At 52.4% G+C, this 15,174-nt stretch overlaps 1 protein-coding gene across 4 annotated transcripts in view; it reads left to right on the forward strand.

The window, feature by feature from the left end:
* Kcnj4 (potassium voltage-gated channel subfamily J member 4) overlaps window positions 1-14,059 on the forward strand; it is a 31,242-nt gene extending 17,183 nt beyond the window's left edge. For all 4 annotated transcript variants that reach the window (XM_008851261.3, XM_008851259.3, XM_008851258.2 and 1 more), the window contains exon 2: window positions 12,229-14,059. In XM_008851261.3, coding sequence (XP_008849483.1) covers window positions 12,268-13,602 — 1,335 coding nt within the window. In that variant the 5' untranslated portion in view covers window positions 12,229-12,267 and the 3' untranslated portion in view covers window positions 13,603-14,059. The remainder of the gene's footprint in view (window positions 1-12,228) is intronic.
* Window positions 14,060-15,174: the final 1,115 nt, after the last annotated feature.

Consider the following 15,174-nt stretch of genomic DNA (forward strand, 5'->3'; position numbering starts at 1 on the left):
TGGCTGGCCAGTCAAGCTAAAATGGTGAGCTCCAGGTTTAGTGAGAGATCCTGTCTCAAAAGATAAGGACAAGAGCAATTAAGGAAGACACCTGATGCCAACCTCTGGCCTCTGAATGTACCCACATGGGAATGATAGAGGTAAGCATGTTTGTACCACGTATACACACACGCACACACACACATGCACGCACACACACACACGCACGCACGCACACACACGCGCACGCACACACCCACACACATGCCCGCGCATGCACGCACACACACACGCACGCACACACACACGCACGCACACACACACGCACGCACAGAACAGTTTCTGCATTTTACTGTTTACACTCCCTGCCCTCTGCCCGTTACAGTTTCTACCCCCTGCCCTCCACTGTTCATCTTTGCAGTATTCTAAGTAGTGGGGGCTCTTCCCCACTTTGTAGATGTGACTCAGAGAAGTTGAAGCATTTCTGCAAAGTCACATAGCCCTAGCAGAAGTGTTCCTGGACTGTCTGGGATCATACTATGTGTTGAAGACCTTCCGAATGCTGTGACCCTTCTCTGACAAATACACATATGTCCAGTGCTAATTTTAAAACTTCTCGTGGATATTTTTTCCATAGGTAATACATTTAGATGGTTCTAAAATTAAAAAGACACAAATGAAAAAACAGTGAGAAGTCTGCCTCCCACCCCATCCCCAGCCACCTGCTTCCCCTCCCTCGAGGCAGCCAGTGTCACCAGTTTCCTGGGTCTCCATCCAGACACAAGCAGAGACAAGCAAATACGTGTAGCTATAAATTTCTCCTCTCTCCCTTTTCACACAAGCAGTAGCTACTCTACTCTCTGCTCATTGCTGGTGCCTTTTTTCACTTAAAAATACATCTCGAAGACCCACATGTCTCCCGAAAGAGCTGCCTCCTCGGCTTCCGTGGCTGCGTGGTGCCGTTCATGGATGGGCAGCTGGGCTGCCTCCAAGCCGTGCTGCAGAGAGCAAAGCTGCCTGCCTCGCTCCCCACGTGTGCGTGTGTGACTGTGTGACAGTCTCCGGCTGCGAGAGGAGACGGCGCAGGCAGGGCTGCCCTCGGTGGAGGCCTGGGCAAAGCTGCCCAGAGCAAGGACAGAGGCAAGGGGAGGACCCAGCCTGGCTCTGCAGCCCCCAGTTCTCCTATACCATTTCTGGTTTTGTTTTTAATATTTATTTATTTATTGAGACAGGGTCTCCTGTAACCCAGGTTGGCCTCAAAGTCACTTTGCAGCCAAGGATGACCTTGAACTCCTGATCCTCCTGCCCCTACCTCCTAAGTGCTGGGATTACAGTCGCACCACCACCACGCTGGGCCGTGTATCTGTTCCGTAGGTGGTAGGTGGTGCCAATCATTTATATTCAGTGACAGACAGCAGCCCCCCAACTCCCCAAGGCTCTAGGGACCTCACCACCACCACCATAGCTCCCACTAAGCTGACAGTCTTGTTTGCTGAGAACCAGGGATGAAGCAGCACTGGGGGATGGGCAGTGACGAGGACATTTTCCTCCACACCCATCTTGGACAGACATGGGCTCTGTGTGGGTCATGTCTGTTTCTGTTCCTGGGCCACCTCAGCTCTGGGCCCATTGGGCTTCATTCCTCCCCCAACCCAGAAGGTATTTCCCATCTTGGGGAGCTACATGTGAATTCAGGGGGCTGGCTAGGTAGGTCAGGGGGTCACCCTGCTTGAGTTCCCACCTTGTGGATTCTGGCTGGGTCTGAGACCCTCTCTCTCCTCTGCCCATTCACACCTGACCCCACACTCTTCACAGTCATCCAGAAGTTCTGGAGACCAGTAGCAACTGATGGTTGTACAGCTCCATCTGGAGGGCCCAAGACCACTACATGGACTAGTTCCCTGCAGCATATCACTTGACATCTCCCTCCCTGCCTCTACATCTGATCAGCCTCCAAATCCTGTAGGCTTTGTCTGGAATGTCCCCAGTCCCTTTCCTTCTCTCCAGCTCCACTCCCACCATCCTGGCAGCTCCACACCACTGTTAATGCCTTCTGCTTGCAACTGGACCCCATACAGCAGCTACAGAGGCTCTGGGAAATAGAGGCTGCTGCCCCTTCTCAATGCACAGGGTGATGCGACCCAAAGCCTAGAATCTGCGGACCTAATAGGTGGTCAAGGTCAGACACAGGAGGATGTATAAGGACTGTTTGAGCCCAGACTGGCCTGGAACTCACCATATAGTCTGAGCTGGACTCAGACTCAGGTATCTTCCTGTCACAGTGTTCTGAATGCTGGGATTCTAGATGCGACTACCTGGCTGGGACATTTGCTTTCTAAGATGCCTGGTGAAGATGCACAAGGCTAGTGCACTAGTCCTTATTTCAATTTGTCTTAGAAATTTCATGTGAAGGGGCTAGAGAGATGGCTGAGTAGTTAAGAGCACTGATTGCTCTTGCAGAGGACCTGGGTTCAGTTCCCAGTACCCACATGGTGGATAACAACTGTCTTTAACTTCAGTTCCAGATCCAACGCCCTCTTCTGACCTCTGCAGCCATTGCATGATACAGGTGCACTTACATTCATGCAGGCAATACACGTATACACATAAGATTAAAATAATAAATAAGGGGCTGGAGAGATGGCTCGGTGGTTAAGAGCACTGACTACTCTTGCAGAGGACCCGGGTTTGATTCCCGGCACCCACATAGTGGCTACGAACCGTCCTTAACTCCAGTTCCAGGGAATCTGACGCCCTCTTCTGACCTCCGCGGCTTTGCACGACACAGGTGCACTCACATACATGCAGGCAATACACTCACACACATAAGATAAAAATAATAAATAAAATATTTAAAAAATAAAAATAAATAAAATATTTTTAAAAGATTTCTTGTAAAAATTTAAAAGACAAAACCAGATAATTTTCTCTCTGGCTTCCTGAGGCCCTGAGGATATGAGCCACTGCCTTGACCACCTCCTGCCTCACTCTAGGCAGTTCACAGCCCTGCCAGGCCTGCTACAACTGGGCCTGGAGGAAATTCTCAACATACAAGATTTCTTTAAAAAAAAATTTTTTTTTGAGACAGGGTCTCACTATGTTGACCAGGCTGGCCTCAGACTCATAGAGATCTGCCTGTCTCTAGGTCCAAGTGCTGGGATTAAAGGTGTGTGCCACCATGCCTAGTTGACTGGGTTTTTTTGTTTTTTGTTTTGTTTTATTTTGTTTTTATGCACGTGAGTGTATTGCCTGCATGTGTGTAAGTGCACCTGTATCGTGCAATGCCCCTGGAGGTCAGAAGAGAGCACTGGATGGATCCAGTTCCATGGAACTGGAGTAATGGACAGTTGTTAGCCACCATGTGGGTTCTGGGAACCAAACCTGGGTCCTCTGCAAGAACAGCCAGTGCTCTTAACTGTTGAGCCATTTCTCCAGCCCTGAAAAAAAAATTTAATTAATTAACTAATTATTTTGTATAGATGTGTGTGTGAGATCACTGGTGGAGGTTGGTTCTCTCCTTCTATCATATGGGTCCCTGGGATCAAATTCAGTTGTCAGGCTTAGCAGCAAGCACCTTTTTCTGGTCATCCATCTTGCCAGCTCAACACACCAAATTTCTTCCTGAACCTTCTATACTCCATTTTTAACACACTTCTGATTGGTTCCCATTTGCCTTTGAGTTAGGTTCCTTCATCTGCTATCTCATGCCACGCCTCTCTCTTTCAGATCTCCAGTTGGATTCATTACAATCTGAGGGAGTCCAGGCCTGGTCTGCCCTCCGCAGGTGTGCCACTCGGAGGAAGAGCAGGACCCAAGAAGCCACAGGAAGGCAGCTCAAAGCCCGCACCACTGAGGGGCAGAGCTTGCCTTGGCAGTTCTTTGGAAACCAGCTCTCCTTCAAATCCCTGCAGGGGAGAGGAGCACAGACATCTAGATTGGTCCCTTTATGCCGCATCAAGGGCAGGGGCAGCAAAATGTGAGCTTGTGGGTGGCAGCAAGTGGCCTCTGGGTCCTCCGGCCACCAGCTCTTACAACCTGGCAAATGTTCTGGCTGGGAGGCCAGGGAGGGTGCGGAACTATTCAGCTCCTCTGGAGACCAGACACCCCTGTGTGTCCTGGCTTTTGCTCCAGCTTATCTGCTGGCCCACTTTTTCCTTCCCCAGTAGGACTGACCTCACAGAACCCAGCACACAGTAGGACTCAGTGATGTTTGTCAAGCAGAAGTAAACGTGGTATGACAGGAAGACAGCATGCCTTGTCAGTGTGCTCTGATGCAGACCACCTGAGTCTGCATCTTGGCTCCACCACCTATGAGCTGTGTAACCTTGAGCAGGCTGTTGAACCTCTCTGTGCCTTGGTCTTTTAACTTCTAAAACAGGAATGATAAGAATACCTTTTCTGAGGTCACCGTGAGGCTGGGAGGAATCGATCAGTGCAAAGCACTCTGAACGTCTCCAGCGCAGAGTGAATATGAACTAAATGCTCACTGTGGATTCTGCAGTCACAGCTTTGGTCAGGGGGGAGGAGCAGGTGTACAGTGGGATTTCAGGGTCTAGAGGAAGGCTGGGGACAGGGAGGCAGCACGATAGACACTGTGTGGCAATTTGGTGACAGTCTACACTGACCTTCGGGGCCACCGGGTGAGCTGTGTGTGCTGTGTGCAAGAGGCACTGCTGTGCTCCAATTGTGAATGGAGATGCTGAGGTTCAGAGGTGTGGGTGAAGCTTCTGGGGTGGCCCCACTGAGCCCAGTCTATGTGATTCCATTCAGGGAGCCACTGCTGTTGCCTGTTTGCTTCCCAGGGCAGTGTGGATGACAACCTTATGGTATAGATGGGTATGGGTGGGTTGCCCACTCTTTGAGATACCTTCTGGCATCCAGAGCAGGAATATTCATCCTCTGAGTAATACACATTTGTATCGATCGTTTACCTTGTGCGGGCAAGTGGTATGTGTTATCCCATTTATTTCCTCTGTAGTCTTAGGCAGTGAGATCTAGAATTAGCTTTACCTGCTGATGGAGTATGCAGGGACCAGAGAGGTGACATAACCTGCCTGAACGCAAACAGACACAAAGTGGTTTGAAGGGCCTGGAAGAGTTCAGTCAGTAAAGTGCTTGCTTTGCAAGAGGATTTGAGTTCCATCCCAAGAATTCACATAAAAATGTCAGATGTAGTGGCACAAGCTTGTAATCCCAGCACTGGGGAGGCAGAGACAGGAGGATTCCTGAAGCTCACTGGCCAGCCAGCCTAGCCTACTCTGTGAGCTCCAGGCCAGTGAGAAACCCTATTCAAATGAAGTGGATGGTGTTTCTGAGGACGACATCCAAGGCTGTTCTCTGGCTTCCACATGCACACAGGTGCACATGCACTGCATTTTAAAAATAGTAGTATTGGGGCTGGAGAGATGGCTCAGTGGTTAAGAGCACTGACTACTCTTACAGAGGACCTGGGTTCAATTCCCAGCACCCACATGATGTCTATGAGCCATCCTTAACTCCAGTCCCAGGGGAATCTGAAGCCCTCTTCTGCCCTCTGAGGCATTGCACAACATAGGTGCACTCACATACATGCAGGCAATACACTCATACACAAAAAATTAAAATAATAAAAAAATAGTATTGAGATTCCAGATTTGAGGCTTTATCATTGGGAGGGAAAGTTAGAGAGGAGGGAGAGGCCTGCAGAAGGCTGTGCCAGGTAGGGACAATGTCCCCTGTGACTAGCTCTGTCTTCAGTTCCCCCTTTACTCTTTGAGGCATACAGTTCACCTGCCTGGGGCTTTGAGTCCCTAACCCACTTCAGACGCCCATGTGTTAGAATGAAAAAGGACCCCCATTTAGCCTAGTGAGTCCAGGCTTGAGATGCCTCAAAGCTAGAGTTGGAGGTAGTCCTGCACCCTCAAAGGCTAGGAAATGAGATGCTGCTGTGAATTCCTTCCACTTCTCCCAGGGTAATCTGCCCACCCTCGGGAAGCTCACCATCCCAGGTGCCTGCCTGAGGCTCGGGTGAGGGGGGCGAGGGGTCTAGCAACTAGGAGGACCCTCCCTTCACTGCCTTATGGCAGGCTGTGCCTGTTTTCCGACTCAAGGAGTTGTGACCATCCCTCCTTTGCACAGAACAAAGGGTATACCTGTCCAGAACCCATGTGTGGTGGAGCCAGACCTGCAGGGCTGTCTCAATTCCCATCCTGTGTCCCTGAGTCACTGTATCTTGATCACCACCTTTGGAGTTTTACCTGCAGTACGTGCTGGTCCCTCTGGCCACAGTGGGGTGGGAGGCTTCTCAGGGCATCAGTCCTTAGGATCACCCTGCTGAGGTCAACACTCTGATCACTGTCTCCATGCGTAGACAGGGACACTCAGGCTCAAAGCAGGTATAGAGCTGAGATAGAGAACTAGGTCTTGCGTCACCAAGCATATGGGTGCAGCCAGTGGGTCACTTTCATAAAGCTGATCCAAAGCCAAATGGGAGTGAGATAGCAAAGGTGAAAGGGTGCAGAGGAGGTGGGGCTGGATTGCAGAGGAGGGAGGGGGCCTGGCCTTCGGGGGCAGCAAGGAAGTAGGGGAGAACCAAAACTTGGCAGTGCCGAGGGCAGGGCCTCAGGGGAACCAGACCGAGCAGAGCACCACTGCTGGTAAAGGAGGCTAGAAGCCCGGAACCAGGGAAAGCTAGGGACCAGGGCAGGCCAGGGACCAGGATGAGAGTTGGGGACTAGGGTAGGCCACAGACCAGGGCAGGCCAGGGACAAGGACGAGAGTTGGGGACTAGGGCAGGTCACAGACCAGGGCTAGGCAGACCTGGATGGACGTGTTGCTACTTCTTGGTGTGGTCACCATGCTCATCTCTCCAGCCCTGGAGCCTGTCATTCCTCATGTGGGGAAGAGCAGCTGAACTTTCTTGTGTTTCAGTATCTGGTTAAAAAATAGACATTAGCCAAACAGAGACTCAATGATGCTTCAGTGAGACAGGAAGGCTGTGCCTGTCATGGTGTTTGCACTTCCAGAGTGTTCTATCTCTGAGAAAAACTTCAGAGACAAGTTCCCAGGGCCAGAGGTATGAGACCTCCAGCAGGTCCTGTCACCTCCCCTGTTGTCTTACCAACACAATGCCTTGGAGGGATCACGTGGAAAAAAAGCTCCAGCAGGATGGCACTTCCACTGCCCTCCTGGCCCTGCAGCTGAGTGCAGAGGGCTGGGGCTACTGCTGGGCCGGGAGGGGGCTGACGGAGGTTCCCAGGGAGGTGTATTTCACTCTGTCACAGGTGGCCAGGATGTGGGGGTGGGGGTGGGGAAATGGTTGTCCCTTCAGCTTACTGGGTACTGAGACTTACCATGTTCCTCTCACATAGGGAATTGTGGGTAGAGGACATTTCTTGCCCTAAAAATCCTAGGGAAAAACCTAAGAAACGGCAGGAGCAGGGTGCTCTTACCTAAACTCCAGGTCCCCTGGAGGGCAGGTTTGTAAGATCTTCTAATTCCTCAGGATGTGGGACAGAACAGGGATGAGGCCAGTCATGACAGTCCTGTGGGTCCATTCATGCCTCCCACTGCCCCAGGCCTGAGTTTCCACTGGCAGCGGTTGAATTGCTGTGTCACCCCTGAATCTGCTCTGACTGCATTTGTACGGTGAAGTTTGGAATAAGTGCTTCTAGATTTTGGGTGTTCATAGAATATGAAAAAAAAAAAAAAAAAAAAGGCCAGGCATGGTAGTGCATCCCTTTAATCCCAATCCCCAGGAGGCAGAGGCAGGTGGATCTCTGGGAGTTGGAGGCCAACCCAGACTACCTGTCTCAAAAAAAAAAAAAAAAAAAAGGCCAGGCATGGTAGTGCATCCCTTTAATCCCAATCCCCAGGAGGCAGAGGCAGGTGGATCTCTGGGAGTTGGAGGCCAACCCAGACTACCTGTCTCAAAAAAAAAAAAAAAAAAAGTACTGGGCATGGTGTATACTTGTAATCTCAGCACCTGGGAAGGGGAGGCAGGAGGATAAGGAGTTCAAGGTCCTCTTCAGCTGCATAAGTTTGAAGCCAGTCTGGACTACCAGAAACCAGGTCTTAAAAAACACACATGGGAGCTGGGCATGGTGGTACACACCTTTAATCCCAGCACTTGGGAGGCAGAGGCAGGCAGATCTCTGTGAGTTGAGGCCAGCCTGGTCTACATAGCGAGTTCCGGGCCAGCTGGGGCTACAGAGAGACCTTGTCTCAAAAAGACAAAAAATAAAAATAAAAAACAAAAAACCAAACAAACATAGCCAGTGAAATGACTTGGCAGGTAAAGGCGCATGCCACCAAGACTGGAAACTTGAGTTTGGTCCTCTCACATGGTAGAAGGAGAAAACTAAGGACCACAAGTTGTCCTCTGACTTCCACACACATGCCATGGCCTGCATGTGCCCCATACACACACAAATAAACGTAATAAAAATGGACGAACGTTTGGAAGTATGTATAGCATTGTCACTTCATCTTTCCAAGAAAGAAAGGACATCACTTCCTAAAAGAGCCTTTGCCACTGGACTACCTCAGGATGCAATCTGAGAGAAAGGGGGTGACTCCATTCCTACAGCTCAGGCAGACTGCCCTTGAAGCTGGGGAAGCCCTGGGCCACCTCACCTCCCCGTTTCTACTGTTTTATACAAGCTCTGTGACATCAAAAAGCCCAAGGCAATCTTGGAGGACAAATAGGAAGGCACCAAGGCCAAAAAGGGAAGAACTTGACAGAGGTCCTTCTACAAGGCATTGCAGAGGGGTCCAACCTCCCTTCTCCCTTGCCCCCATCCTTCAGTGCATATTCTATGTGCAGGGTGGAGACTGGCCTTCCAGAACAATGTGGTCTATGATAGGAGTCTTGCTGCCGCCTGGACCCACAAGGATCTCCTTTATCAAAATAAATTCTACTCAAAGGAGGAGTATCGTGTCCCATCCTACCTTCTGTGTCTCTCCTCTGAGCTTTCCCTCTGGCTTGTGTGCCTTCTCCCAGAAGCCCTGTGTGATCAGAAGAGACCCTGGCCACGTCCATGCAGTTGTCACGTGGAAACAATGCTGATCTGGCACTTCCCACTGGCAAAGTTTTGTGTGCTCAGCCCATGCACTAGCAGGTGAGCCTCATGTCCCTACTGAAAGAGCCAACAGTGGCCAGAGCACCTGCTGATCTGAGCAGGCCATCACCATGAGGGGCTCCATGAAGCTGGGCTGCACACAGTCACTCCTCTCTGTAGCCAAGGGGACAGATCTGGGGACTTATGCACAGCTGAGTACTGGGATAGGAAAGCCTTAAGAACCCACCATGAACTGGGCATGATGGCACACACCTTTAATCCCAGCACTTGGCAGGCAGAGGTAAGTGGATCTCTGTGAGATAGAGACAAGCTTTGTCTACATAGTGAGTTCCAGGCCAGTTGGAGGCTACAGGAAGACCCTGTCTCAAAAAGACAAAAAAAAAAGAACACCATGGGTGAGAGGCAGAGAGATGGCTCTGTGGTTAAGAGCACTTCTTGCTCTTTCAGAGGACCCGAATTCAGATCTCAGCACCCACATTAGGTGGCTCATAACTGTTTTTAACTCCAGCTCCATGGGATCTGACATCCACTTCTGGTCTCTTCAGGCACCCTACATACACAAAAATGACACACATTCACACACACATACATATAAATAAAAATAAAATTAAATCTTAAAAAAAAAAGAACCCACCATGGGGAAGGCACAGAGAGGGCTGAAAGACTGCTGGGGACTTGAGAGGATGCCCAGGGGCCCATGGGACTGTGGGGGCAGACGATGGGACAGGGTGAGGAGTGAGTGTTGAACAAGGAATGAGTGTCTGGTGTGGGGAGGTATAGAGTCTCGGGGCCGATGCTGGCCATGGACTGGCAGAGGCTCCCTCACCTCCACCCACTAATCAGAGCTGTAGGCAGTGCTGAGAGAGAGGGCCCCAGTAGCCTAGAGCCACGGAGGGGGGGGCTCCCTCAGTCATTTGCCCCGAACCCTTCTGTGGGTGGACCCCAGGATGAGCTGCTTCTGCAGCACTGGTGAACCTGCCCTGTCAACCAAGAGCCAAGGGCCCCTTGTATCCTACGGTAGCAGCCTTGGGCAGAACATTCCTTGGACAGCTCAGTGGCATCCATCAAAGGCCCACATGCCATGCCTTGTCCCCTTTGCCTCTTGCAGATGTGCAAAAAGTGATCAAGAGCCTGTCATGGTGGGGTTGGCATATTCTCTTTCCTGGCCTCGGTCCCCTAGACCCCTTCAGAGAGGAAGGCCCCAAAGGCTCTCTTTCTAAATACTAGGGTGGGTATGAGCAACCTTTTGGGGTGGGCCTGCCTGCTTCACTCTGAAACCCTCAGCAGCTCCCTTCCATCTCTGGGCCTCTTTGGCCTCAGCCATAGAACAAGGGTCTTAAATTTGGGGCTACCATGTGTTCCTCTGCTATATGTCTTTGGTGCTGATGGAGAAGTTGAAGAACTCAGTAAGACGTATCAGGGGAACCCGGGGTACAGTTTGGAGCTTTGAAGGACCAGTATAGCATTGGGGCCACACCTACAAAGCCTGATGGATATTCCTCTTGTTCAGCTCACTGGTTTCTTGTCCCAGATGAGGAAACTGAGGTTCAATCTGTTATGACTTGTCCCATCACAGGGCAGATCCGAGACTTTAGCCCAGAATCAGAGCCCAGGGAGCCTCTTGGGGTGGGCAGGAAAGGGAGAAGCAGGGTCGGGTAGGGTGGCTGTGAGGGAGGGGGAAAGGGAGACTCGAGGAAGAGGCAAGGGAAGAGGCAGGCTCCCAGGCTGTTGATCTCTAAATTATAGCATTGGCGCGCACCGGTTGCTGCGGCAACCAAGTTGTCCTGAACCAGAGAAGTGTATAAACATTGCCGCAGATGCACAATTAGACCAGGAAGAATAGAACAGAAAATAGAAGCTTCCAGCCTTATATAATTCTGGGCCAAAATATTATCAGGAAGCCAGGCCCTGTCCTGGCCCTGCCAGCCTGGGGGGGGGGGCGGTGAGGCAATATCAACTTGGTGTTAGGGCCTCAATGGCAGGGAGCACTGGGTTGAGAGTCTGCCTTCTGTGAGTCCAGCTGGTGGGCCTGCCATATGGGGGTGACATGCCTCTGCTGAAACAGCTGGCGACCTTGGCCAGGCCTGCTTGCATGCCCCTCACAGGCTCCCAGGAAGTGGGAAGCAGAAGGGTGACTGAGTTTTGTCTCCTGAGGTCTCATAAGGTAGAGATTTTAATCCTCATTCTACAGATGAGGAAGTCAAGGCTCAGAGAGGGAAACTGAATGGTCTGAGGTGGGTAGGAGACAGGAGGTGTGTCTGCCTCACCCACACCCAGTCTTCACACAGGAGTTCTCCTGATGTTGACATACCCCTACACCCCGCATCCCCCAAATCTGGATCCATGTTCTTTCCAGCAGTCCATTTTCCCTCTTTGAGCCCACTGTAGATAGTGGTGCCCAAACAAGGCCCAAAGCTCCGGGTTCTTCCTCCATCTTGATCATCACACCAAACACTCAGGCAGTCCCTGCCCTGCTCTCAGCAAGCCTGGGGACAGGACAAGAATCTGGGGATCAGTGGCTCATAGCAACCCTGAGAGAGATGATCCAAGAGAAGAGGTCAGATGAAGATGTGGGGCAGCAGACCCTAGTACCGTCCAGGGGAACTTCCTGAAGAGATGGGGAAGGCCTAAGTCTTCCTTTGTAGTCCCTCACCCAGTGGTAACCATTAGCCACTAGAGCTCTGAGCATTTGCAAGGCTAGTGCAAAAGAGAAATTTAATGGCAAGAAACAGCTCCAGGTGGCCAGTGTGGAGGCTAAGTCCAGGTAGGTAAATGGGCATGATAAAAGTGCTTGCTATGCAGGCCTACTGGTGTGAGTTCAATTCCTCAGTGGAAGAGACAAGGACTCCATGCCATATTCGGGCCCACAACAACAACAATAATAAACTGAAATGAAAAAGATGATGCATATCAAGAAACTTCCAGAACAGTAGCAAAGAATAGCTGTAAGAGCCACAATGAGCACCAGGGACTAGGACCTGGATTCTGGCGGCCTTCATTTCCTGGTTGGGCAGACCCCGGTCTTGAGGTTGGGTCAGCCACAAGCTTAGGCCTGGTCACAGGACCACCCTCTCTGTCACATCTTGAGCTCCTGTGTGGGCTTTTCTGGTCCTGAGAGTCTCTGGGGAGGGGGTCTTCCCTCAATAGCCCCTCGCTCCCCAGCACCTCACCTGTCCCTTCTGCTCCACAGGCCCTGCGTCTCCCCAGGTGACCACGCCGGCCTCAGGTCATGCACGGACACAGCCGCAACGGGCAGGCCCATGTGCCCCGGCGGAAACGCCGCAACCGCTTTGTTAAGAAGAACGGCCAATGCAACGTCTACTTTGCCAACCTGAGCAACAAGTCCCAGCGCTACATGGCAGACATCTTCACCACCTGCGTGGACACGCGCTGGCGCTACATGCTCATGATCTTTTCTGCCGCCTTCCTCGTCTCTTGGCTCTTTTTTGGCCTCCTCTTCTGGTGCATCGCCTTCTTCCACGGTGACCTGGAGGCCAGCCCCTCGGTGCCCACGTCGGGGGGTCCAGGGGGGAATGGAGGGGCAGTCCCAACGGCCCCCAAGCCCTGCATCATGCATGTGAATGGCTTTCTGGGAGCCTTTCTGTTCTCAGTGGAGACGCAGACAACCATAGGTTATGGGTTCCGGTGCGTGACAGAGGAGTGCCCACTGGCTGTCATCGCGGTGGTCGTCCAGTCCATCGTGGGCTGCGTCATCGACTCTTTCATGATCGGCACTATCATGGCCAAGATGGCACGGCCGAAGAAGCGGGCACAGACGCTGCTGTTCAGTCATCATGCGGTCATCTCGGTGCGAGACGGCAAGCTCTGCCTGATGTGGCGCGTGGGCAACCTGCGTAAGAGCCACATCGTGGAGGCCCACGTGCGGGCCCAGCTCATCAAGCCCTACATGACCCAGGAGGGTGAATACCTGCCGCTGGACCAGCGGGACCTCAACGTGGGCTATGACATCGGTCTGGACCGTATCTTCCTGGTGTCGCCCATCATCATCGTGCACGAGATTGACGAGGACAGTCCCCTCTATGGCATGGGCAAGGAGGAGCTGGAGTCGGAGGACTTCGAGATTGTGGTCATCCTAGAGGGTATGGTGGAGGCCACGGCTATGACCACGCAAGCCCGCAGTTCCTACCTGGCCAGTGAGATCTTGTGGGGCCACCGCTTTGAGCCTGTGGTCTTTGAGGAGAAGAGCCACTACAAAGTGGACTACTCTCGCTTCCACAAGACCTACGAGGTGGCTGGCACACCCTGCTGCTCTGCCCGTGAGCTGCAGGAGAGCAAGATCACGGTTCTGCCTGCCCCGCCGCCCCCGCCCAGTGCCTTCTGCTATGAAAACGAGCTGGCTCTCATGAGCCAGGAGGAAGAGGAGATGGAGGAGGAAGCTGCGGCTGCGGCTGCGGTGGCTGCGGGCCTGGGACTGGAGGCGGGTTCCAAGGAGGAGGCAGGCATCATCCGGATGCTTGAGTTTGGCAGCCACCTGGATCTGGAGCGCATGCAAGCCACCCTCCCACTGGACAACATCTCCTACCGCAGGGAGTCTGCCATCTGACCTCCAGGCCCTGCCCTCCTCACTTCCGGAAAGAGCCTCAGGGGTGGGATGCCAGACCTGCCTCGGCTCTCAGGACAATGCTGACCCTGGCTCCGTGGACCTGGAGGAAGGTGGGGGTTTCAAAGACTGGGGAATCCCTTCCTGTTGCCTGCATAGTCCAGGACTCAGAAGGACCCAAGTACTCTGCCCTGTTGGCCTAAGCCCCCCAGCACCTCCCCAGGGGTGGCTCTGGACCCCTAGACCTTCCACCCTTTCCCCGCTGACCCTTCAAGGATGCGCTCCCCCCCTGCTCTCAGGACCTTGAGGAAGGCGGCTGGACTACTGGGGGGGGGCATCACTGGGTTCTGGGTGGGCAGGGTGGGTCTAGGGAGGGGGAGGGGCGCATTTCTTTTGCATGACTGTGGTCTGTGCTCTTGACTTTTGTAAATATCTATAAATGGAGGAGATGGAGACACCAGTCCACCTCTGCCCGTTTTCTACCTGTGAGACAAGGAGAAACTTTCTCTGGGTACCTCCCCCACATCCAGCCCAGCTCTAGTCCTGCCCAGCTGGCTGGCCCCTTGCCCTGGGTGGTGCTGGGTTTGGGTACAGAGGAGGATCCCAGGAGGGATGAGGACCCCCTCCCTCTCTCCTTGCCATTCCTCCAGTCCCCAGATTGATGATGGCATTTGTAACTATTTTTAATAAAGCATATGGTCCACTAAGGGTAGGCTGGTGGAGATAGAGGGAAGGGGAAGAAAGAGACACAGAGAGAGAGAGAGCGTGTGTCTGTGTGTGGCCCCTTTTAACATTATTTGTGCTTGTGTGAGCATGCATGTAGAGGCCAGAGGACAACCTCAGTGTTGTTCCTCAGGAGCCATCCACCTTGTTTTTTTGAGACTATCTCTCGCTGGTCTAGAGCTCATGATTAGGTGAGTCTAGCTGACCAAAGAGCCCCAGGGATCTGCCTGTCTCTACCAAATGCCAGCTTTTTCCCCATGGGTGCTGGGGATGAATTTAGGACCTCGTGTTTGCTGATACTGAACTATCTCAGGGGTGCGCACCCCTTTCTGAGATACTGAGTTCCCTCACAGGGACCTATGCCACCCAGAAGTCAATGGAAGACCCTGGGTGGGGCATCACAGGACTGTGATCTCATTTGACAGATGAAGATATTGGGTCTGACAACTAAAGACTAGCTTGTGCCAGGTGACTGACTGTCAGAGACCAAGGGTTTCACTCTGTCTGAGAACCTAGGTCTGAGTCAAAGCTTTGACTCAGGTAGTCTGCAGGATACACAGTGTGAAAGGCTCCAGGAACCTGCTGGAAATCTGGTGACAGGCCAGATGTGGTCTCTGCCTTGCTGTGGTATCTTTGCAGGTCCTTCCCTCCTTTGGGCTTCCATGGCCTGTGCTGTGTAAAGAGCCATCCCCACACTCAGGACACTGTTGTCCATTCTTCCTCAAGTTCCTGTGGCTGGGCTGAGCGCTCGCAGTTGATTTCTCCTGGGCTCAGAGGGGCAGCTGTGCTTAGCTGGAATGCCAGCTGGGGGAAAGAGTCAAGTTGGCCTCATCCACATGATGGCTGGTGGTC

This window comes from Nannospalax galili, unplaced genomic scaffold (assembly GCF_000622305.1).
Source record: "Nannospalax galili isolate Female #2095 unplaced genomic scaffold, S.galili_v1.0 scaffold445, whole genome shotgun sequence".
Classification (NCBI taxonomy): domain Eukaryota; kingdom Metazoa; phylum Chordata; class Mammalia; order Rodentia; family Spalacidae; genus Nannospalax; species Nannospalax galili.